Source organism: Symphalangus syndactylus, chromosome 4, assembly GCF_028878055.3.
Source record: "Symphalangus syndactylus isolate Jambi chromosome 4, NHGRI_mSymSyn1-v2.1_pri, whole genome shotgun sequence".
In the NCBI taxonomy this organism is placed as follows: domain Eukaryota; kingdom Metazoa; phylum Chordata; class Mammalia; order Primates; family Hylobatidae; genus Symphalangus; species Symphalangus syndactylus.
In genome coordinates, this window is record NC_072426.2 from 159,340,278 (window position 1) to 159,365,533 (window position 25,256).

The 25,256-nt window shown below is 43.2% G+C and overlaps 1 protein-coding gene across 5 annotated transcripts in view; it reads left to right on the top strand.

Annotated features, from left to right (window-relative positions):
- The first annotated feature begins 1,255 nt into the window (after nucleotides 1-1,255).
- Nucleotides 1,256-25,256, top strand: part of FAM149A (family with sequence similarity 149 member A) — a 64,746-nt gene continuing 40,745 nt past the window's right edge. For all 5 annotated transcript variants that reach the window (XM_055276644.2, XM_055276642.2, XM_055276643.2 and 2 more), the window contains exon 1: nucleotides 1,256-2,113. In XM_055276644.2, coding sequence (XP_055132619.1) covers nucleotides 1,542-2,113 — 572 coding nt within the window. In that variant the 5' untranslated portion in view covers nucleotides 1,256-1,541. The remainder of the gene's footprint in view (nucleotides 2,114-25,256) is intronic.

Below are 25,256 nucleotides of genomic sequence, written 5' to 3' on the forward strand. Positions count from 1 at the left end.
GTACAAGCAAGATACTATGATCTTGAAGTACCCCAAAATTAATACCCCAACCACGGATCTTTCCTAGGATTGCCATAACAAAGTGCTGGGTGGCTTAAAACAACAGAATTTTTTTTCTCACGGTCTGGAAATGGGAAGTCCTAACTGAGGTGTTTGTGGGGCCCTGTGGGGGAGGAGTCATCCCTGCCTCTTCTTAGCGTCTGGTAGTGGCTGTCAGCCTGGAGCGCCCTTCGGCTTGCAGCTTCTTCACTCCAGCCTCTGCCTCTGTCATCCCGTGGTGCTTCCCCTGTGTGTCTGGGCCCACATCTCCCTCTTCTTAAGAGTACACTCATCGTACTGGACAACGGTCCATCCTAATGACCTCAGCTTAACTTGATTACATCTGTAAAGATCCTATTTCCAAATAAGATCACATTGACATGAACTGGCTGGCCTGGAACTCCCTGGGCTCAAGCCATCCTCCCACCTCCCAATCCCCGTGCTGGGATAACAGGTATGAGCCACCGTGCCTGGCTGCAATATTTTATTTTTTAACTCTGTTCAACACTGACCCCATACCCCTTTAGATGCTCGCACCTATACGCTCTACCTTTCACACATATTTTTCAGATTAAGCAAAATACAGTTTATTCCACTTAATAGAAAACTTTGCCTTCCATATCTGTCTTTGAATTTGTAGTCGTTCCGATTATAATTTGAGTTCTCAAACATTTGAGTTACACAGTCTCTTTGTTCACTCCGACAGATGTTTAAACAGGTGTGCGTCGGTCTTTCTACTTCAGCTCTCAGAGCCGGTCTTGTCTGCAGGTTAGTGGGTGGCGCACCTCGCGGTCGCTTCCACCCCAACCTTAGTAACAGGGTTTGAGCAGGACCCTGGGGTAGGGGGGTGGATGCTGCTGTTTCAAGCTCGTTCGCTCAAATACATCCTTCTACCTACTTTCCCTGTCATCAGAGAGGTGGCCTGACCCCAGCACGTGCAAGCTTGTCAGGCTGGGTAAGTTCCAGGACCTTTTGGAGCCAGGATTCTCTTTCCCAGCCCTGGGATCTGAGCTCGGCGGTTGGGAGCTGCGAGGTTCCCAGCGCAGGGGAAATGGGGGCGTGTTCCTTTAAGGCGGAACCAGGCGGGGAGTGGGGCGTCCGCCGCCGGCACAGCCCGAGCCGCACCTGGGGCCCAATTAGCCTGGAGCGCGGCCGGGTGTGTTGCACTTAGCAACGGCGGGCGGCGGGCGGCGGGCGGCGGCCGCGCCTCCCCGGGCTCCTGGCCCTTCGGCCCTTGGGGGTGTCGCGGCGCTGGGACGAGGCGGGGCTGCTCCCCGCAGCCGGGGCGCTCGGCGGGCGGACCCGGACCGGGGAAGGGCGACCCCAGCGGCGCGGAGCTGAGCGCCCCGGGCTGTTCCTCCGGGAGGAGAGGGAGCCGGGGCCTCCGGGGCGCCGGGTGAGGGGACCCCAGGCTCCTCGCCCCCGGCCCGGGCCGCCTCGGCCGGATCCCCGCGGTCTGGACTCTCGGGCGGCGGCGAGGACGGCGTGTCCACCGTCGAGGCATGAAGGCTGCTGTGCTGGACCTTGGGTCTTTCTTGGCCAAACTCTTCGAGACCTCGACGGCGCCCCCCGCAGGCCCCTCCTCCAGACCCTCGGGAGGTGCTGCAGCTGCAGGGTCGGGGGGCTCCAGGGCGGGCACCCCGCTGGGCACCGCCCCGACCCCCGACCCTCCTCCTCACCCTGGCTCCGGACTCCCCCTCCGCCTCGCGCCGGGCGCCCGCCCCGCTGCTCCCCGCCCCCTACTCCGGGGCTCCGCCGCCAGCCGCGCCGCGGGAGCAGTGGGGACCCTGCTCTCTTGGCCCAGTAGCCCGAGAGCGGGTAAAGCCCCGCCCCAGCCCCCCACTCCCTCCGGCGGGGACTGCTCCCGTGCCCGCCTGGTGGTCCCAGCGCGGCCGCCCCCGGGCTCCGGCGGGGTCTGGGCCGCGCTCCCCCGGAACCCGCGCCAGCTTGGCCCCGGAGAGCGAGAGCCCGGCGCCTGCGTGGCCCCCGGGGCTGGCCCCAGAACCCTGTTCCTTACCCTGCCTGACATCGGCGAGGAGGGGGCCTCGGACGGCGACTCCGGGGATGGCGAATCGTGAGTAGCAGCGTGGTCCGGGCGCGTATACCTTTTGCTGGGACCCCCGACCCCTCCGCCTGCCGCACTCACCTTCGCAGGTGCACTTCAGGAAATGAAATATTTGTAGTAACTTCCATAACCCCCGGGCACCCTCCTTGCACGTTTCCTGGGTCTTTACTCCTTGGCTTTGCGGGCTTTCAGACATCAGCTGTGACGTGCTTTGTCCAACTTTCTCGGAGTGAATCCTAAGGGGGCTTGAAGGAAGGGACAGAATTTTGTTTCTCTTCTACCAGAAGCATTGCTACTTAGAGCGTTTGTTTGATTTTCTTAAGGACTTTTTGAAGTCCCTTTCTTTGTCTCAGAATGTAGCAGGTGTGCAGGGAAACCGAATACACGCGTCTGCAGCAAGTATTTTAAGAAATGGTGAGACCTTGTGCTTTCCTAATTTCTAAGGACCAGTCCCTAGCCTCATCCCAAGTGGGATGGGTCTCCTTTGTGTGACATCTAGTTAATTTACATATGCATAACATCATCTGACACAAATGGAATTGTAATGGCCAGGACACGTCTGATTATTACCCTAGAGCTCCTGAGAGCTTTCCACAGTGTCCTGAGTCACTGCAGAAACGTTGACTTCATGGGAACATTTTCAATGGGAATCGGAGGCCACTTCCCTCAACACACACACACCCACACAGCACCCCTTTCACTTCCAAGAGTCGTGATAAAAACATTGCTCTTTTAAAATGTGTTTTAGAACTAGGATGAATTTTAATTTTTAAAGAGTGGAGCATATTGTTAGCTATTCTTGAATGGGTAAATTTTCATCCTGAATGCTGCAAAGAAATAGTGAAATGGTCAAAGACAGATGAGCCAATTCACAGACTGAGGTTTCTGCATTGTAATCTAGTGAGGCCATTCCCTACTCCCTCCAAAAAATCCTGAGTAATTTTTGCATTCATACTGATCCTGACTCACAATTTAAATAATTACAGTTTCACAAAATTGCATGACATTCATGTCAATATGAAAATAAGCTGCCGGGCACGGTGGCTCACGCCTGTAATCCCAGCACTTTGGGAGGCCACGGCGGGCGGATCATGAGGTCAGCAGATCGAGACCATCCTGGCTAACACGGTGAAACCCCGTCTCTACTAAAAATACAAAATATTAGCCGGGCGTGGTAGTACGTGCCTGTAGTCCCAGCTACTGGGGAGGCTGAGGCAGGAGGATAATGGCGTGAACCCGGGAGGCGGAGCTTGCAGTGAGCCGAGATCGCCCCACTGCATTCCAGCCTGGGCGACAGAGAGAGACTCTGTCTCAAAAAAACAACAAAAAAAACAAGAAAATAAGCAGTTAAGCAAAAAGTTGTTCCCACTCATTAGAAAATACTATATTATGACATATGTTTATCAACTGATAGTTTTCCCTAAAACTATCAGTTAATTGCTTTTGGAAAACTCACTGGAATACATATACCTGAGGAATTAAACCTTTGTTGTTGGCAACTGGTCCTTAACATTTATGCAATTAATGTTTTATGAGCAAACAGATCTACACACTGACCTTAAACGCTAGTCTTAGTGCTTTTAACAAATAGGGACTGAAATATGCAGCAAGGCCAGTGAAAGAACTGGTGTTGGTTTCAGTTCTTGAACATATTAGCTCATGTTTATATTGTGCAAATATTTGCAATAGACACTTTTTGAATAACACTGCATTTGGCATTATTTACATAAGAGATTATTCTGAATTAACAAATGCATTCAATTTTATGGACAGTGAAGAACTTGAATTTTTAAATTATTATTTTTTGAGATGAGGCCTCTCTCTGTCACCCAGGTTGGAGTGCAGTGGTGTGATCACTGTTCATTGCAGCCTCAACCCCTCAGGCTCAAGCGATCTCATTCTCCGGTCTCAGACTCTCGAGTAGCTGGGACTACAGGTGTGAGCTACTATGCCTGGCCAATTTTAAAAATGTTTCTGTGGAGACGGGGTCTCCCTATGTTGCCCAGGCTGGTCTTGAACTCCTGGCCTCAAGCAATCTTCCCACCTGGGCATTGCTGGGATTACAGGCATGAGCCACTGCATCTGGCCATGAAATTGGATTTTAGGTAAGTGCCATGAGAAGTAATATACACAGCTAGGTGCTTTGCAGAATCCTCCTGAGCTTGTGTGCTCCTACTGTCTGCAGCAGCAGGTAAAGGCACACACAGGCAGGAAGTAGACTGGCCCTCTGAGTATACCATTTTTCCTTTCAGATCCACGACTACTCACATTCCCTTCCTTTCATCATACCCCACTCCTTTTTCAATCACTAAAACATAAGAGACGAAGGGGAAGGAAGAAAGTATTAAGGCGACTTTTCTTTCAATACTACAGACTTGGCACCTTGAAGGATCTTTTTTTCCCTCCTGGATTTCTGCGGTGGTGATTTATAACACCGAGTAAACAAACATAAGACAATGAATTTAAATTTGCTCCTACCATCTCATCTGTCAGTTGGCAGATAGCTGCTGCTGTTAGCCTGCATGGTTAATATTAAAATCAGGAATTTAAATTTCAAAAGCCTGGGAACATGGAAAGGGAGAAATGGGTAATGTCAGAGAAAAAGAAAAAGAATGATGAGAATGTGAATACATATAAAGGAAACCATAAACCTAGCTGCAAGAAGTGTGGATCTAATTTTAAGGCTGTGGCACTGAGTTCTAAAGGAAAACCCTGTTAACAGTTTATACTTTTTTGACAGTAATGCATACATTTTACATTTGCCTGATTCTGTATTGGCTTTAAAAAAAAAAAAAAAAACCAAAAAAAACTAAAAGTAGTGAAATTAACTTGAGTAGGAAAATATGCAAACTCTCCTGCAATTTAGAGGCTTTTTTCCAAACAAAGATGCTGAATAGCAGCAGGGGTTTTTAATCTCTGACCCAAGAATTCCATAAGTGAAAGGCCCATGGAACGGAGGCTGCCCCTTTCGCTCCACAGGACATACTGGCTGCACCTCTGAGACAGAGGCAGAGGATCCTGAGCTCTCTTTCTTCACCTCACTGTCCTGCATCCCTAGATGTGTGATCCAACACCTTTGATCTTCACCTTGGCTTCCCTGTGCATTTCGTGTATATATTACACCTCAGTGTTTTTCAGTCTCACTCATCCCTCTTCACTACCTCTTTTCACACTTCTGATTTGAACCACACAATACACCTTGTAAAGGTCTTATTCTCTTATTTGTTCTGCAAATATAAGAATTCCTAGCAGTATGTAAGGTGGATAGATAGATAACTGCCGTGTATGAATGTTGGTAGAGTGTAATCTTCTTCTAGTCAGGAAGTATTTATAGCTGGTATAAGTCATAGTTATTAGCAAGCATATACTCTTTTTTTTTTTTTTTTTTTTTGAGTGAGTTCCACTGTTAAAATCACATTACTGTGGAAACATTGCAGTGGCTGCTTGCTTGAAGGGCTTGTCAGCATGGCTGGCAGTAAAGTGACGGGAGGGACTTATCTCGATTCCTCTGACACTGAGGCAGCCTTGAGTGTGGTGAAGCCTGTAGACCCGGAAACCAGACGAGGTGGATTCCACCTCAAAGCGATTGCTAGCTGAGTAATTCTGGGCAGCTTATTCATTCTTCCCTAGCTGTACTTTTTCTTTCTTGATAATATGGAGGTGATAATACTTTCTGCATAGAAGTGCTCCAGAAATTAACTGAAATAATAAGTAACATATGGAGAAATGCTAAAAAATGTTATCTACGATTACTACCTGCTTCTTGGCACAGAAATGAAAATTGAGAGCCATGTTTTATTGAAAGAAACATTCTAGGTGAAGAAAAGACTGAGAGAAATGTTCCATTATATTTACCATGTGACTGTAATAAATGGCATCTTTTAGTTCAGTTATTTGGGAGAACGAATTATAGTACATGCCAGTCTTTCATCATTACCTTCCCTGCAAGACTTACAGAAGATGAGGGTTAGTTTAATTAACATTACCACTGAGCTCTGTGTAACACCCAGAAGGAAATGCATTTGCCACTCTGGGATCAAACTTTTAGTCTGCAGAATAATCAGTAGCATCACAAACCATACATTTGTGTAGCCCTTCTCTTTTCCTCCACTGAAACCCTGTGATATATATTCACATCTTACGTCCATTATCAGACTATAAACTCTTTGTCCTGTGACACTTAAGGGAACACATGCCCAGGAAAGACATTTAGCAAATATTTATTGAATGGATGCAGAAAATATTTTCTTCCTCATATAATCCACTGTCATGGGTTTCTAATCTTACAACAACCCAGGGGCAGTTTAAATGTCTTTCTTGAAGAATAATCATTGTCTTGGGTCTTTTTGTTTCATTGTCTTGAGTTTTTCCAGAGTTAGTAGTGCTTTCTGCTGGGACTTGGCATGTCCTCAGGGATGAACGGTGAGCTCAGTGTACAATTGTCATATGACCGTTACTTTCTATTACAGTGATATGACCGTTGCTTTCATTAAAGATAATAATGAATTCAACTTTGTTTTCCATATTGAATATTTGCTTAAACCTGAGAAAACAATTTTGTTCTGTCTTATGCACTAGACTTTTGCTTTAAATTATCCTCTTTCTTTGTTGTTATATTTAAATCTTTTTTTTTTTTTTTTTGAGACGGAGTCTTGCTCTGCCACCAGGCTGGCTGGAGTGCAGCGGTGCAATCTCGGCTCACTGCAACCTCCGTCTCCTGGGTTCAAGTGATTCTCCTGCCTCAGCCTCCTGAGTAGCTGGGATATATTTAAATCTTGAAAATTGTATTTAAGTTAGAAGTTATATGTATTTTTTTGCTGTATGTTTAAAGAACACATTTTGAGTGTTTTCTAATTTCTTATCCAACAAGCATGGCCCTTGACTTTGTGCCAAGCTCATAATGACAGTCCTATGGGATTTGAACCCTTCAGCATTGTGTAATCATAACAGCTCATGTAAATTAGTATAGTTTTTAAAACACAGATTGAAGTCAGATTGAACTTGATTCAAATCTCATAATTTTTCTTAGAATGCTAGGCGTTCACATTGGGTACTTTACCTCTTTAAGTTTCCCCTTCTCATTCATAAAATGGGAATTAATAATAATGCCTGTTGAAAGAGACATCGTAAGGATTAAAAGAGATCATATATACAAGCTTGTCTCTGTGGTGGCTGGTACATAAACACTGAATAAATATCTGTTACTATTACATGATACTCATTATTCTAAATATATTTTTATTACCCACAGTCAGCATCTTTTGTACAAAATACAGTTTATTGCCATGATCTGCAGTGAAGGCTAATGTATTAATTGTCAACCTGTATTAAATATCTATTCCATCTAAGATCCACGTGGAGCTAGATTTTTGAGTAATCAGGGAAAGAACTGGAAATGAATCTTATAAAAAAGCAGGAAAAATAAGATAAATGAGCCAAGAGTGGTTTCAGACACACTGCTGTGAGCACACAGCTAAGAGAGAAGAGGAGGCGCAGAGATGATGCTGAACGAGGGGAGAGGTCAGGGATCTGAGTTCTAAAGAATGTCCAAAAGTGGGGCACGTGGACACCTGGGGCTTGGGAGGGCGCTGTAGGAGACCAAAGCAGTGGGAACAAACGCGTGGAGGCCCAGAGCCACATGGCACGAGGCTTTCTGTTTGTTAGGAGCACAGCTTTCGTGAAAAGCGTTAAAACTAGGGAGAGCCTTGGATACTGGGCTCTGTTTAGTAAACACTGGAAAAGCCAGGATTTAGGTAGAGAAGTGGCAGGAGCGGGCTGCACTTTAGGAGGGCTGAGCTAATGCGCAGGGAGCTAGTAGGAGGCTCTGGGATTAAACACCTGAGAGGTGTGGAGCCTAGGAATGGACACAGTGAAAAGAAAGATACTGAACTGACAAATCTCACAAGACCAGCAACACATAGGGGAGGCTGAGGAAGCAAGAGGAAGGGCTGAAGATGATGTCATGTGGCTGGGAGGAGAGTGCCACTCATAAAGGGGGACCACAGAAGATGCGGGTTGGTCACGCAGATGAGGAGTTCACTCTGGGATACACACCTTGAGTTGAGGTCTAGGAAAACATCTAGAGAAGGGACCAGCCACGGGGCTGGACATTCATGGTGGAATGTGGCAGGAAGTTAAGGACTGGAAGTATAAACAGGCAGCTTTGCACATGCAGGTGATGGTGAACACACACAGTGATCACAAACTATACAACATGACATCACACACCACGCAAGATGGGAGTCCTCCTTGCTGTTGCTGCGGGGGTTTCAAGACCCTCTAAAATGAGGGGCGTCTCCTTTCTCTGCTGGAACAGTGCTTCTCAATGTGTGTGCCATTAGCTACCTGCTTGCAGTTACCAGGTAGCTGCTTGTTCCCTGTCCACGAAGAGGTAAGTACAAAAAGGGAGAATAACCATTTAGAAATTTTATAGCAACTGGCAGAGGAGCTTTATGTCTGTTGACTCTAACAACTAAACATTTGGATTCACATTTTGTGTATTGTTTTTACCATTTTATTTTTCTATTTTTATTATATTTTAAAAGTCTTTACATACAATAAATTGGAAAAATGATCTGACACTACAGATAGTTTGGAGACCACTGAGGTAGACTTTATTAAGATACCTTTAGACCACACTGAGCAAAACTTTTCAGGACACCAAGAAAAAACAGCCAAATGATGACATTATCTTTTACTGTCCTTAAAATACCGGGCTAAGCAATATTCAAATAGTATCCTCTGGTTGAAGATGAGATTCTTTAAATTGTTCAGACGATCTGGAGTTGAGGATGCGCCCAGTTCACAGTGTCTTTGAGCGCTGCGGTCATCGGATGCAGCCTCCAGCCAAGCACCCACTGTCTGGGAGGGGGGAGCTTCCCATTCTTATTCCTGCTTTAATCCAAGCTTGTAAGTTTCAGTTTTGTTTTGTTTTGACATAAAAACTATGAGGAGTAGAGTCTATTGCTTTCTGTCAAAATAAACCTTTGGATCATTCAATGTGAGGAGGGACAAAGGAAAGTGAAAATGCTGGCGAAAAAAATATCAGTTAACATGTACAAATACCATCCCACATATCCTTCACATACAGAGGACACTCTTCCCTCATGGGTGCAGTCTGGATATTTGTTTCATTTTACACAGTCAAACCACGTACCTTTTTGGATATGCAGAATTTTACTATTCATAGGCAAAAATTACCTTCACATTCAATGGTCTCACAAATAGTGTTACACAGACACATATTTAACAGGACATGATTTTCTAGACACTGTGTACTACGTAGTACTCATCAAGCAAATGGATAAATACTATTCATTATGTATTGAAAAAAAAGTTGCCCCTTTTTGAGAGGTAGAAATAATGAAGATACCATCTTTTGAGAAGCACAGAAATGAAATAAAGTCTTTGTCATGATTAACAATTATGGAACTTTGCAATGATTAAATATTTAGAAGCTGATGGTCTTTGGCAGTGACTAGAAAAACAGCCAAGCTAAGACTTTCCCTTCTTTTGTTTAATAAAGAGGTTATTAAGGCAAAGTTGAACTAAATAAAATGTTCTTCTCAAATGCATGTATACCTATATAATCTTAGAATCATTGCCTTCTTTATAACCATAACTTGAAATTACTTTTAAATATTGTGGAACTTTATAATGTCAGTCGTGAGGATGAGGACACAACTCACCTTGGAAACTCCTGTTCATATCAGGCTTTTAATGTTAATACTATTTCAGAGAATGTCGCTAGTTGTATAGAAAGGTAAAGTGGGGATGTATGTAAAATGCAACATTTAATTCAATTCTCTAATATCAAACAGTGTGAAGACTTGGAAACCATCCCTGTAGATGCAGGACTCTTCATAATCCAGTTGAACTAAGAGTCTACATGAAATAAAATGAACCCCTCCCCTCAAATAGAAGTTTTGTTGCTAAATTAATGCAAACAATTGAATCCTAAGGAACTACAGTTTGAATATATGAAGTGTACTTTAAAGAAGCAGGTGATATATTCCCAAGGAAAGGTCTACTTCAGACCTCTGTTTTACTTACTGGTTTTAACATTTTTATAAGCATGTTTCACAGATTGATGTGATCATTGATCAAAGCCAGGGTTCTTAGCATTTGAAGTAACAGCTGGTATTTCAGGGTCTACTAGGCACCAAATACAGCATGCATGTTTTATGGACATTGTCACAAATCCCCAGAACATACATACAAGGCAGGAATTTTATTTTCATTTTACACATGAAGAAATTGAGGCTCAGAATGAGAAATTGTCTAATTCCACCTAGCTGCTATGTGAAAAATGTAAGATTGAATTCCTGGAAATCAATCTATATCTTCCATACATAGGTATAACCAAGTATTTTTAATGAATTAAGATAGTAATGAAGATTAAAATCTACTTCTAAAGTAATTCATCGTATTTCCACCAGAACAAAATAACTCCAAAGAATTATACTCTTTCCAATAAAAATTTAAAAATCATGTTAGTAAGGCTGGGCGCACTGGCTCACACCTGTAATCCCAGCACTTTGGGAGGCTGAGGCGGGCGGATCACGAGGTTAGGAGTTGGAGACCAGCCTGACCAATATGGTGAAACCCTGTCTCTACTAAAAAAACACAAAAATTAGCCGGGCATGATGGTGTGAGCCCGTAGTCCCGGCTACTCAGGAGGCTGAGGCAGGAGAATCACTGGAACCTGGGAGGCGGAGGTTGCAGTGAGCCGAGATTGCACTCCAGCCTGGGTGACAGAGCAAGACTCCATCTCAAAAAAAAAAAAAAGTAATCTAAAAGTATCTTTCTCAAAATAATATTCCTTTTTTTTTTTTTTTTTTTTTCCTTTTGAGACGGAGTCTCCCTCTGTTGTCCAGGCTGGAGTGCAGTGGCACGATCTCGGCTCACTGCAAGCTCCGCGTCCCGGGTTCACGCCATTCTCCTGCCTCAGCCTCCCTAATATTCCTGTTAGTACTGATAAAGAGACCATAATAGTCCATTTCAAAGTACGGATAAATGCCTTTTGTAATAAAGGCATGACTTCTTAAAAATAAAGCATTTTGTCAACTCTCTTCCAGTTTATGTTTCTTGCAAATTATTTTATGTATGGGGATACCAAATATATTTTATTCATACTCGAAAGGCAGTAATGAGCACGCACTGTCTTACTAGAAAAAATGGAGAAGCAATTAGAGATGGCATTGCCAGGGAAAGGCTGTTCCTGCACGTCAGCGTTTTCTTAATTAGATGTTTCACGTAAGGGTTTGGAAGAAGCCTTATAATTCAATATTGACAACTGTAATCCTTGCCAGGCACTAATGTTGATGTTTATCTAGTGAGTATATTTGTTTCATTTAACTTAACATTTTGGATCTTTTTTGACTGATTTCTAACATAAATGATAAAATCTTGAGGACCTATAAAATATGGTTAAAATATATTTTTAAAAATGTATTTTTAGCCGGGCGCGGTGGCTCACGCTTGTAATCCCAGCACTTTGGGAGGCCGAGGCGGGCGGATCACGAGGTCAGGAGATCGAGACCACGGTGAAACCCCGTCTCTACTAAAAATACAAAAAGTTAGCCGGGCGTGGTGGCGGGCGCCTGTAGTCCCAGCTACTTGGAGAGGCTGAGGCAGGAGAATGGCGTGAACCCGGGAGGCGGAGCTTGCAGTGAGCCGAGATTGCGCCACTGCACTCCAGCCTGGGCGACAGAGCGAGACTCCGTCTCAAAAAAAAAAAAAAAAAAAAAAATGTATTTTTAAAGATTTATTAAAGTGACAATTTAAAACTTAGTCATTAACTTCAGTTCTTTACAGTGAAATTTCTTTAGCAGAGCATGTCAGAATTACATTGAGAAAATCATGGGATCCTATGGAAGATGTAAGGAGACGTTGATGGCAATTGATATTCTGATGCACACAAATGTATTATGACTGCCCTGACAGCCGCCGCACACGTTTACCCCACCTAGCGTGGGACTGAAAACGATGAGCGTGGTGGTGCCATGTTACACTCAGCAGTTGTCTGTCTTCATTCTCTCTTCTGACCCTGTTGAAGTTCGGCTTCTGCTCTTTGGTCTCTGTCTTGCTTTTGTGGTGGAGTTTAAACTCGGACTTGATGAATACATTTGGCTCTTGATATAATCGTCATAGCTCCTGAGAATCTGACTCAAGCGCCCCTGTGATTTATCCTCCTGAATTCTCTGTTAACTGTGCCAACCAACCCAGATCTAGCCCCATGAACTTAACAAGACAGTGACTTCCTGGCTGGCACCGTGCTAGGCCTGCCAGGGAGGTCAGAATAGCCAATACCTGTCTTCCTTTCATTGGTTTCTCACTCGTCTCAATTACGTCTTTGTATTAAGTGAGAAAATTGCTGACAAAATATAGATAAAGATGTTATGAAGAAGTCTAAAATAAACTATTGGTAAAGAAACCAGAAGATGAATGTAGACAGTAAGCTGTTCTGAAAGATAACTGGCCTGCTGTCTTTAAAACTGTCAGTGTCAGTGAGGTCTGGGGAAAGGTGGAAGAACCATTTCCTTTCTATATGAAAATAGACTAAAGACATGTAAGAACAATTTAAAACATGGAATTTGATTGGATGCTAGTTAAAAAATATAGCTATAGAAGACACTTGGGAAAATTAGATTTGAATATTAAAGAGAATATTGGAGTGAGTACTAGTTTTAGGAAACTGTCATTGATTTCCTTAGATATGATAATAGTATGAGGATTATGTAGGAGAACATCCTTTTAGGAAATGTAAGGTAGGGATCAGTAGAGTGTCATGATATTTGCAACTTCCTTTCAAATGGTCCGGAATAAGATACGTTTCTGGATTTAAAACAATATGGTAAAATATTAACCATGGTTGAATCCAGGTGATAGGTATTTTGTTTTTTGGTATAAATCTTTCAATTCTTCCATATTTTTAAAAAAATGTTATAGTAAGAAGTTCAAAAAACTATTGTATATCAGAATCATTATTATTCTGACCTCAACAGAAATGTTAAATATTTACTTTTCATGGGAATTGTTCATAAATAATGTAAATATTTAGAGGATGAATATCTAAATAATGAAACAAAAGATAAGTAAATTCTTGCCTCCTTTTTTGGAGACTAGGTGGTTTCTTAACATTTGTGAACCCTGATGTTCCAAATTTCATATTTCCATCTTTCTTGAAAGCATCTGGTAATGGTGACTTTCTTTTATAGAATTTGAAGCCTTCAGAGAAGAATCTAAAGTTCTGAAGAAGGAAAAATGGAAATTATGATAGAGCCTAGAGGGAAAGAAATGAATATGTTTAATTTTGTTACAAGGGAATAAGAAATGGTGGGGAAGAGAAGACGGAGGAGATACTTTTATTCATAGGCCGTGCCTCTGCGTTCAAATGCTGGTCATTCTGATACAGAGTCCAGTGTTAATACAAGGAACCAGGACAGTTTGAAAAGGAAATGTCACATTACTGAGTTTTCAAAGGATGTCCAAATCTTATTTTTGCAAAATATGGATGTTCGTATAGTTTATTTTTGGCAAAGTATGGTTGTTTGTGAAGTTTATACAGTTAAAAGATTTCTCTAGTCATTGCAAGTTTTCTTGTCTGTACCTTTATGAGATGGGTGAATTTTCATCTCACAGACATGTGCTGATGTTGGGAGACAGTTCTCCCTGGGCCTTTTGTTCCCGTATGTTCTTGCTGGATATGCAGAGATGCAAGGCCCTTCATGGCTCTTTCTTAATAAGGGCCATTTTCCAGGGTTGCATTTGCAATGAGCAGCCTGAAGAGATGAGGGAGAAAGAGCACGTGAGCCACTGGCTGCTATGGAGCAGCGGGTTTGCAAGCTTGGTGTTTCTTGTGACGTGACCCACTGCAGGATCAAGGACCAAACACTTGCCCTGTGGGAAGTGGGGTCCAGGGAACAGACATGAATTCTGATACTGTGGCTGCTGCTTTTGCAGCAAGTAAGAAAGTCTTTCATCTCTGATGTAGGATTCTCATGTTTCCTCTAAGCATCCACAAAATTGTGACAAACTAATGTGCTAGCTTCTCAGCAGCGTAAAATGAAATCCCAGACCCTTCACAGTCCTCGATAGCCAGCATAGAATAGTTAAGCAGCAAATATTTATGTGGCAATCACTTTATTAAAAAAAAAAAAAAAACAACACTTTTTGTGCAAAGCAGTGACAGTAGCTGAAATTGCTAAACAAAATTCTATTCTAAAAATTTGCCATCTTAACTAGATAGCTAAAATTTTCTAATGTGTAAAAGAAAGGGCTGCACACTCACACAGACAATGACAAACTTGGTAGTGGGTGGCCACTTTGTTTCTAGGTCATCCACTCTCCAAAGAGGTGTATCCTCGGTCAGAAAAGAATGGACTTATGATAAGATCCCAAGATACATCCACAGAATAATCCTGTGAGTAGGAAATGCAAGGCACTATATTCCTCCAGAGGGGAGGCGGAGGGTGGGTTGGCTTTCGGTTTCTTGCCATTTTTTTTTTGGGGGGGGGGGGGTTAATTTTTCTTTTTTTTTTTATTATACTTTAAGTTTTAGCGTACATGTGCACAACATGCAGCTTTGTTACATATGTATACATGTGCTATGTTGGTGTGCTGTACCCATTAACTTGTCATTTACATTAGGTACATCTCCTAATGCTATCCCTTCCCCCTCTCCCCACCACACAATAGGCCCCGGTGTGTGATGTTCCCCTTCCTGTGTCCATGTGTTCTCATTGTTCAATTCCCACCTATGAGTGGGAAGGTGCGGTGTTTGGTTTTTTGTCCTTGCGATAGTTTGCTGAGAATGATGGCTACCAGCTTCATCCATGTCCCTACAAAGGACATGAACTCATCATTTTTTATGGCTGCATAGTATTCCATGGTGTATATGTGCCACATTGTCTTAATCCAGTCTATCGTTGTTGGACATTTCGGTTGGTTCCAAGTCTTTGCTATTGTGAATAGTGCCGCAATAAACATACGTGTGCATGTGTCTTTATAGCAGCATGATTTATAATCCTTTGGGTATATACCCAGTAATGGGATGGCTGGGTCAAATGGTATTTCTAGTTCTAAATCCCTGAGGAATCGCCACACTGACTTCCACAATGGTTGAACTAGTTTACAGTCCCACCAACAGTGTCAAAGTGTTCCTATTTCTCCACATCCTCTCCAGCACCTGTTGTTTCCTGACTTTTTAATGATGGCCATTCTAACTGGTGTGAGATGGTATCTCATTGTGGTTTTGATTTGCATTTTTCTGATGGCCATTGATGAGCATTTTTTCACGTGTGTTTTGGCTGCATAAATGTCTTCTTTTGAGAAGTGTCTGTTCATATCCTTCGCCCACTTGTTGATGGGGTTGTCATTTTTATAGAACACAGTGTGGTGATGTGTCCACAGCCATACATGTCAATGACTGGACTATTGGAAATCCTTGCTGGTGGCATCTCACAAACGTTTTCCTTTCTCTCAGTACTTTTTCTCTAAGTAATGATGCAGTTCAGGCCCTCAGCTTGTTGTTTTGTGATATGTGCCAGCCACCTGCTTCTCGAACCGTATCTTTCTCATTGGATGAACACAGAGCCAGGATGCCTGCTACACCCACATCCCCTGTGGAGGTCTCTTGACCATAGCTACTGCCGAGGGAAGAAGCCCTAGGCAGCTCCACAAACACAGTAATGACGCTGCCTCTCCAGAGCTGATCAGAGCACGCTGGGAAGCCTGAGGAAGACAGTCCGTCTGTCAGCCAGCCAGCAATCAGTGACATGGTCCAGGGGTAGCTCTATCCAAGCAGGGATGTCAATGAAGTGAAATAGGTTTCTCACGAGAATTTGCACATGAGGTAAAGGGAGAGTCAACAACACAGGCTTGTTGTCAGGTTTAAGTGAGATCATTCCCATAAGGCACTTAGCAGAGCGCTTGGCTGAAATATGGGGCTTAATAAATGTTGGGGAATTAACACTACCATTATTGTGAATAGTTGAAGCTGAAGGATACTCTGAGAGAAGGCAAAGAACAGAGAGGCCGTGGGCAAGCTGGGGCCATGAATACCCAACCGTTCGAAAGGGAGGCCAAAAGGAAATATGAGGTAGAGGTGAGATGTTGAAGAGGCAGCGTAGAGGAGTGGAATCACATGAACGAGCGTGGCACCCTCTCTGTGTCCTGCAAACTCACGCTGGCAAGAGTGTGAGGTAACAGCCCGGAGGCTGGATGACCTTCACAGTCCCCAAATTCTAACCCTCCTGCCATCTCCTAACTCCCTTATATTCCTGTTTGGGTGGCATTTCCCAGACTCCTGTGGGATCTGGACGCTTGTTTCCAATATTTGTAAGTAATTTCCACAAAATGAAATCCCTTCATTAGTATCATATCACGTGCCCTGTCCATACTGCTCTACTAGGAGTACCTGGAGTAAGCCTCGCGCCTTGTTACCAAAAAAGATACATTGACGTGCTTGCCCTTCCCAACTCACATCTTCCTGAGGTCCCCCTTTCTTGTTGGCTGGATAGAATTTATTCACACTCTCAGCTTCTCTACCATATGGCGGTGTGATGGTCAATTTTATGTGTCAACTTGACTGAGCTAAGGGACACCCAGATAGCTGATAAAATGTTATTTTTGGATGTGTCTGTGAGGGTGTTTCCAGAAGAGATTAGCATTTTCATCAGTAGACGCAGTGGAATCTACCCTCACCAATGAGAGTGGGCATCATCCAATCCCTTAGGGGGTCAAATAGAACAAAAAGGCAGAGGAAGGGCGAATTCTCTTCTTCTTGATCTTGGACATGCAACTCTCCCGTCCTGAGACATTGAAGGGCCTGGTGTTTGGGTCTTTAGACTCCTGGACTCCACCCTCGAATTCTCAGGTCTTTGACTTTGGACTTGGGGGAGTCACACCGTCATGACCCCATTGACTCCCCTGGTTCTCAGGTCTTCACACTCAGGCTGGGTCACACCACTGGCTTTCCTGGTTCTTCAGCTCGCAGATGGCAGATGATGCGACTTCTCAGCCTCTGTGATTGCGTGAGCCTGTTCCCCTAATGTATCTCCTGGTGTATATCTCTGTATCTTATTGGTTCTGTTTCTCTGGAGAACCCCAATACAGGGGGAGGAAGAGACACTTGTCCTTTATAAATGGGCAGTGTGTCACAATTCTGTGGTGATTTTCAGCTAATTTTCTGCTTTGGAACCACTGAAGAGGCTTATTGAAGACTGGAATGGAATGGAATTTTGTAATGGTAGAGCTGTCGTGTATGCCAGTTACAAGTGTTGCAGGCAGGATAGTTACTTCACAGGCAGAAGTAGTGTCTGTGTGATTCTCTGAGAAGCCCTGCCTTCCTGCCAGGCAGAAGGGTGCTGGAGCTGACTGCACGGGCCGACAGGAGCAACTGTACACCTCTCGCCAACTCCACCCTGAGTGGCATCACCTTGGGAGTTTGAAATCAGCCAAGGAGGAACTATTTTCACCCTGCATGCCCACACATCTCAACTCAGAGCTTCGGTTCCTTCCGGAGAGTTAGTCTACCAGCACACCGCTGCTAGGAAGTAGAAGAAGTGTGTTCACTTCACAGTAAACATCCTTTCAATCTACCTGGATTCCACAGGTAGATTGAAACAGGGGGATGCCTTTGACAAAAGGCTTTGTGATTACTGCTTCTGTCACAGGAACACTCAGAAGAGATGTCAGGAGGCTGGCCTCTCCGAAGTCACACAGCTGGAGTGTGGGTACCAGGTTCTGTCTAGTGGCTTTCAACATGTGTTTTCTGTCTTAAAACATCAGAGGATGACATGTACGTGCAAGAAACAGTTTCATGAGCGTTTGTTAATGTAATCACTGCAATTATATCCCTTACTCTTCAGACAAGCAAGAATAAGGGAATGTATGTGAAAGAGGTAGTCTGAAATATTCTGGTGGTTTTGTTTTTGTTTTTGTTTTTGAGATGCAGTTATGCTCTTGTCGCCCAGGCTGGAGTGCAATGGCACGATCTCTGCTCCCTGCAACCTCTGCCTCCCAAGTTCGAGCAATTCCCCTGCCTCAGCCTCTCGAGTAGCTGGAACTACAGGCATGAGCCACCATGCCCAACTAATTTTTTTGTATTTTTAGTAGAGACAGGGTTTCACCATGTTGGCCAGGCTTGTCTCAAACTCCTTACTTCAGTTGATCCTCCCCACTCAACTTCCCAAAGTGTTGGGATTACAGGCATGAGCCACCATGCCCGGCCTTTTTTTTTTTTTTTTTTGATATGGAGTTTCACTTTTGTTGCCCAGGCTGGAGTGCAATGGCACGATCTCAGCTCACTGCCACCTCCACCTCCTGAGTTCAAGCAATTCTCCTGCCTCAGCCTCCCGAGTAGTTGTGACGACAGGTGCATGCCACCATGCCCCACTAATTTTTGTATTTTTAGTAGAGACAGCTTCACCATGTTGGCCAGGCTGGTCTCGAAATCCCGGCCTCAGGTGATCCACCCACCTCTGCCTCCCAAAACTCTGAGATTACAGGCATGAGTCACTGCGCCTGGCCAATATTCTGTTTTTTAATGCAAATTATTGATAAAATTAGTCCTACATTTTTGTGGTCACAGATTACGACTGATACTGAGGTTAAGGACCATGAGTTTAGATGATATAAGGGTGAAGGGAAATTGTGCTCTGCAGGGACTCATGTTGCAATATTCTGTCTTCGGGAGCCACTCAGCTAAATATTATATATATATAAAAAAAAAGAACAACGGAACCTTCCCTGGAACACCTTAGCTCACAATGCTTTCTTTCCTCTTTATAAGGACATGTATTATATGTATTTTTGTTTATTATGGGGAAGGGCTGAGCTCTGCTTAATGGAAATATGTCTAGTATATTCCAGAGCTCATGGTTTTTTGAAATTCAAGGTCCATATTAAATTCAGTTTATTTAGAATTAGAATGTTCACCTTTATTATTTAATGTACTTCAGTTGTTGGTTTGGTTAATTTTCACACTTTTTAATATTCACACTTTGAGCTTTGCATTGTATGTCTGTGTGTGTGCATATATGTATGTGTGTATGGATGGATGTATGTCTCTGTGTCTGCGTATGTGCATGTGTGTATGGTGTATGCATCTGTATACAGGTGTGTGTGTATGGGTGTTTGTGTATGTGTGTGTGTCTGGGTATGTGTCTGTGTTTCTGTGTGTGTGTGCATCTCTGTGTCTATATGAGTGTCTGTGTATATGTGTCTTTTTTGGTGTGTGTGTGTGCCCATGTATGAGCCTGTATCTGTGTGTATGCCTGCATCTCTGTGTGTGTATGAATGTGTGTCTGTGTGTGTATCTGTCACTTTGTGTCCATGTATGTGTATGGGTGTGTGTCTGTCTGTGTCTGTGTATGAGTGTGTGTCTGTGTGTGTGCATCTCTGTGTGTATGTGTGAGTGTGTGTGTGTCTCTGTGTCTGTGTATGAGTAGGTGTGTATGTGCCTCTGTGTGTCTGTGTGTGCATGTGTGTATGTGTCTCTGTGTCTGTGTATGAGTGTGCGTGTGTGTGTGTGTCTATGTAGGTGTGCTCTGAATACACTTCTAATCTGTACCTTCTTATCCCTGTTGGGAAGCCTCTGTTTTTGCTCCACACTGACCCTGAAGCAAGGATGCAGCTCTCCTTTTCCCATAAGGAATTAATGAACTGTAATTGCGTTAAATCACGAGGAAAAACTGTGTATTTCACTAAAGATCCCCTTGAAAGATGAATGTGATTCATATCACATACCGTACAATATCTCACTTCAAAAGTTCTCTTAATTCCACTTCCAGCAAGGGTGGACTGGATTGTTTCAGACCAACCACCAGCTGAGAGCAACTAGAAAAGGTGAACACTAAGTTAAAGACCACGCAGGGGTTAGGGTGACCTGCAAATAGAGCAGCGCCAGGGACTGAAACCCAGTTTTAGATCTTCTCAATTCCTGATTGGATTAAGGTGACCTGGGACTGAGTGAGCCCCCAGCACAGTCTGCTATACGAAGCAAATACAATCCTCTTTGAACTTAAGCTGCAAGCAACAACTCTATATTGTTTACCAGACACCAGTTAAATAGAAGAAAGAAATGTTAAAAATAAAAGTACACATCAAGTGTTTGCATGTGCAAATATTCCAAATAAAAGGAAGCTGATGTATCTTGTATAAGATCAAGTAGACTTCCAAGTAAATAGGAAGCATTGGTAGAAGTAACAAGAGCCATTTCATAAAGATTAAAGCCCACTCTATGAGAAGATAGAAGAATTCTTAATTTATAGGCACCAATAACATCGTTTCAAAAAATATATAAAGATGCACCTATTTGACTAACTTGCAGCAGCTAATGTCTGCTGCCAAGGTTTCCTCTCCAGACACAAGAAAAAAGTGTTTTTTTGCCATTCCTGTCCATCAGCCTGTGGCAGCCAAGATTGAATGGAAGAGTATAGGAAATACAGAACACAGATAGGAGGTAACTGTTATAACCCAAACATAAACTTGTAAACAGTGCAAAACCTGTTTTACTCCAAAAAAGGAATCTAAAATTTGACTTTATGAAATCTCTCTCTCTCTGTCTCTCTCTCTCTATATATATATAATCTATATCAACAGAACTAAAAGGAGAAATAAATCCAAAATTGTAGTGGAAGATTTTAACAGTAATTGTGTATAATTGTTTGTTTGAGACAGGGTCTCACTCTGTCATCCAGACTGGAGTGCAGGGGCGTGATCTCAGCTCACTGCAGCCTCCACCTGCTTGGGGTCAGGTGATCCTCCCACCTCAGCCTCCCCAGTAGCCACCATGCCAGGCAATTGTTTTGTATTTCTGTAGATATGGGGTTTTGCCATGTTGCCCAGGCTGGTCTCAAACTCCTGGACTCAAGCGATCCACCCACCTCAAGTTCCCAAAGTGCTGGGACAACAGGCATGAGCCACGGTGCCTGGCCAATTATGTATAATTTTTTAGAGTCAATTTGTTTCAGAAAAAATACCACCAATTTACCTTAGAAAGATTCGAACAATGCAGTAATTGCTCTCGTAGATGTGAAATGGATTGAGAAGCTACAGTAAGTAGGACAGTATGCTACCGACACAAAGGCAGACAAACAGGCCACAAGAGTACAGTAGACAAGCCAGAAACACCTATTTGTACACGGATGTTTGGTTGCTGCAAAGTTGGTGTTGCAGATATTGGTGAAAAGATGGTTGCTATGAACTGAATCTATCTTTCCCCAAATTCGTATGTTAAGCCCCTAACTCCTAGTGTGTTGGTATTTAGGGAGAAACTAGGTTTAGATTAGGTCTTGAGGAAAGGCCCCTTGTGACAGGGTTAGTGCCCTTATAAGAAGAGGAAGGGCCGGCGCAGTGGCTCACATCTGTAATCCCAGCACTTTGGGAGGCTGAGGTGGGTGGATCAGTTGAGGTCAAGAGTTCGAGACAAGACTGTCTGACATAGTGAAACCCTGTCGCTACTAAAAATACAAAAATTAGCCGGGTGTGCTGGCACATGCCTGTAATCCCATTTACTCAGGAGGCCGAGGCAGGAGAATCGTTTGAATCCATGAGGCGGAGGTTTCAGTGAGCTGAGATCATGCCACTGCACTCCAGCCTGGGTGACAGCAAGACTCCAACTCAAAAAAAAAAAAGATGAAGACAGAGAGTTTCTCTCTCTCCCACTCTCCATGTGTACACAAAGAAGAGGGCATTTGAACACACGGGGAGTTGGCAGCCTTTGGAAAGCCAGGACAACACCCTCACAAGAACCAAAGCAGCCGGCACCTTGATCTTGGACTTCCAGGCTCCATACCTGTGAGAAATAAATGTCTGTTGATTACGCTGCCCAGTCTGTGGTGTCTTGTCATAGCAGCCTGAGCTGAGGCAATGGTCTTTTCAATAAATAGTGCAGAACCAATTGCATATCCTTACAGAAGCGAAAGACACCTGATACCGCAAGTCACACTACACATACAAAACAATTTCATGTGGACTGTAGATCTGAATATGAAAGGTAAAACAATGAAACTTCTAGGAGAGGACATAGATGCCGATTTTCATGCATCTCATCCTTGAGGATGCATCTCATCCTTTCTAACAGACAAAATAATTGCTAACCAAAAAAGTAAAAGTTACACTGTATTAAAATTAAGACCTTCTGTTAATCAAAACAGACCATTTACTGGAAGGTTTTAAATGACCCCAAACAAGCTTTGTAAGGCCAGCTAGCCCTTTAACTGTAATTGATTGTTGGGAAAAAAGTTCTTTTGAATTTGTTTTTGAATGGGTTTAGCTTCTGTTCTAGCTTTCTTTATTATCTCCATAAAAGATTGGAACACAAAACACTAGCTCCATAATAAAGCTTAGCAACACAGATAACACGTCATTTCCACAGCAGAGACTTGGTGATGCTAATCATTTGACAAATTACCTTGGTACAAGATTTTCCAGTTTATGTCACTTTTAATGAAGGGCAAATTTTTAAAGACCTGTTATCTATTTCTGAAAAGTAAGCCATCAGTATTATCATGAGACAAAATTACAACAAATTTAGTTCAAAAATCTCAATGAAATCAATGAAATTGATTTAAAAGCTACAGTAAATAAGACTGTGTTATTGATGCAAAGATACACAGATGGGCCATGGGAGCCCAGTAGAAAAGCCAGAAACAGATCTATTTGTCTATGGGATTGTTGCAAAGTTGGTGTTGCAGACATTGGTGAAAAGATGATTGTTGTGGGCTGAATGTCTGTGTCTTCTAAACCAAAAAGTGTCTAAGACAGGTCTCAACCAATTTAGAAATTTTGCCAAGGTTAAGAACATGCCAGGGAGACAGGTCTGTGCCTTTTTCCAAAGATGGTTTTATTTGCCATTCTGGAACTGGGCAACACTCCCATGAATAGAATCAGTGTGCCGAGGGACAAAGCAGAGGAGGTGAGCTTTATAGACAGGAAACGGGCGAAGAAAGCAGAAACAAAGAACAAAGAGTGAGTTGGTCATTTCAATCATTTTGTTTTTTCCTTGTAAGGCAGGGATTGGGAGACCAAACAATAGAAAACTAACTGATGGGCTAACATTGGGTTACTCCAGGTTAAAGATGAAAACAGAGGGACTTCAGTATCACGCTGATTGAAACTGGTCTGTTTGGGAAATCAGGATGTCTTTCCCTCATGATTTCTGGAAAGGCTGGATAATCGCTCAGTCTGGGGCCGGGCACGGTGGCTCACACCTGTAATCCCAGCACTTTGGGAGGCCGAGGCAGGCAGATCACCTGAGGTCAGGAGTTCAAAACCAGCCTGGCCAACATGGTGAAACCCCGTCTCTACTAAAAATACAAAAATTAGCCAGGCATGGTGGTGCACGCCTTTAGTCCCAGCTACTCAGGAGGCTGAGGCAGGAGAATCGCTTGAACCCGGGAGGCGGAGGTTGCAGTGAGCAGAGATCTTGCCACTGCACTCCAGCCTGGGTGACAGAGCAAGACTCTGTCTCAAAAAAAAAACACCAAAAAAAAAAAAAAAAAAAAAAAACCGACTCAGTTTGGGTTTGGTGATGTGAAACTTTAGCATGTAACTACATTTTGATTTTTAGTCTGGTCTTGGGACCTAGTGCAGAGTTTAAACCAAAACAATGGCCTCCTATAATGTTTATCTAACAGTATTGAGAAAACCTTTTCCCAAGTTGGGAATTACTGAATTTTACTGAATTTAAAATGCAATTGATTATAAGACACACTGTCATTTTACATTCCACTGCAAAGAAAAATGTTGCAATACTTTCTCATTGAGAATTTTAATTCTTATTGTAATAGATTGTTTAAATTTAATCAGAGTTTTAAAAATCATAAGTCACCCTTGTGCTGATATAGAAAGGAAAATATAGGCTCAAAAAATTCCTAAAAGTTGTTAACAGAGACCAACTATTGAGAATTCCTTTTCTGCTCAGCATTTGTGAGGTCTTTGTTTTTCCACTGGTATTTTTTGTATCCTTAAAGCACTGGTAAGCCACAGAACGCAATAATCACTCTCATAGATATGAAATTGATTTAAAAGCTGCAGTAAGTAAGACTGTGTTATTGATGCAAAGATAAACAGATGGGCCATGGGAGCTCAGTAGAAAAGCCAGAAACAGACCTATTTGTCTATGGGATTGTTGCAAAGTTGGTGTTGCAGACATTGGTGAAAAGATGATTGTTGTGGGCTGAATGTCTGTGTCTTCTAAACCAAAAAGTGTCTAAGACAGGTCTCAACCAATTTAGAAATTTTGCCAAGGTTAAGAACATGCCAGGGAGACAGGTCTGTGCCTTTTTCCAAAGATGGTTTTGAGGGCTTCATTATTTAAAGGGGAAAAGCAGGCTGGAGGGGATAGAAGGAGGGTATGGTCTCACTACTGAATCCACTTGTTCCAAGACAAAAGGAGCAGGGAGGGGAATGGCCAATTAGGTACTCGTCTAGGCTTGGTAGAGCTGCTCTTTATGCAAGATAAGGTGAACATAGAGTAGCTACCTGTGAAGATATTTAACCTTTTATCTGTGGCTCTCTGCCTGTCAACAAAAGGAAAGATAGTTTCTTGCATGACTCAACTTTCAGCTGAAGTGTTTCCTTTTGGCATCGTGAACTGGGGTCCCAAGTTTCTGTTTTGCTTTCACAGTCTTTCCCTAAATTCATATGTTAAGCCCTGAACCTCCAATGTGATGGTATTTGGAGATGGATTTTTTAAAAGAGACATTGATGCTGTGCTCTTAGACGAGCTCTGCCTATAAAGCTGGCCTGCACTCAGCACTGCTCAGGGAACATGAGTAAAGGCGTCTGGCTCAACACTGCCCCCTCCTCCCTAGGCGTTCACTGGTGGGTAAAGGTTAGACAGGAGTCATGTATTGTCTCGACATCTTTCAGCCCGCACACTACATTCTGCAAGCTGGGAGGTGATTTTTTAAAAATCGTGATAAATATGCATGATACAGAATTTATTTTAACAATTTTAAGTGTACCATTTAGTGGCATTAAGTACCACATTCATAGTGTTGTGCAGTCATCACCACCATCTCCAGAAGTTTTTCATCATCTCAAACAAACTCACTACCCGCTACCGGTAACTCCCCGTTCCTTCCTCTCCTCAGCCCCTGGCAACCACCATTCTGCTTTCTGTCTGTATGAATTTGACTAC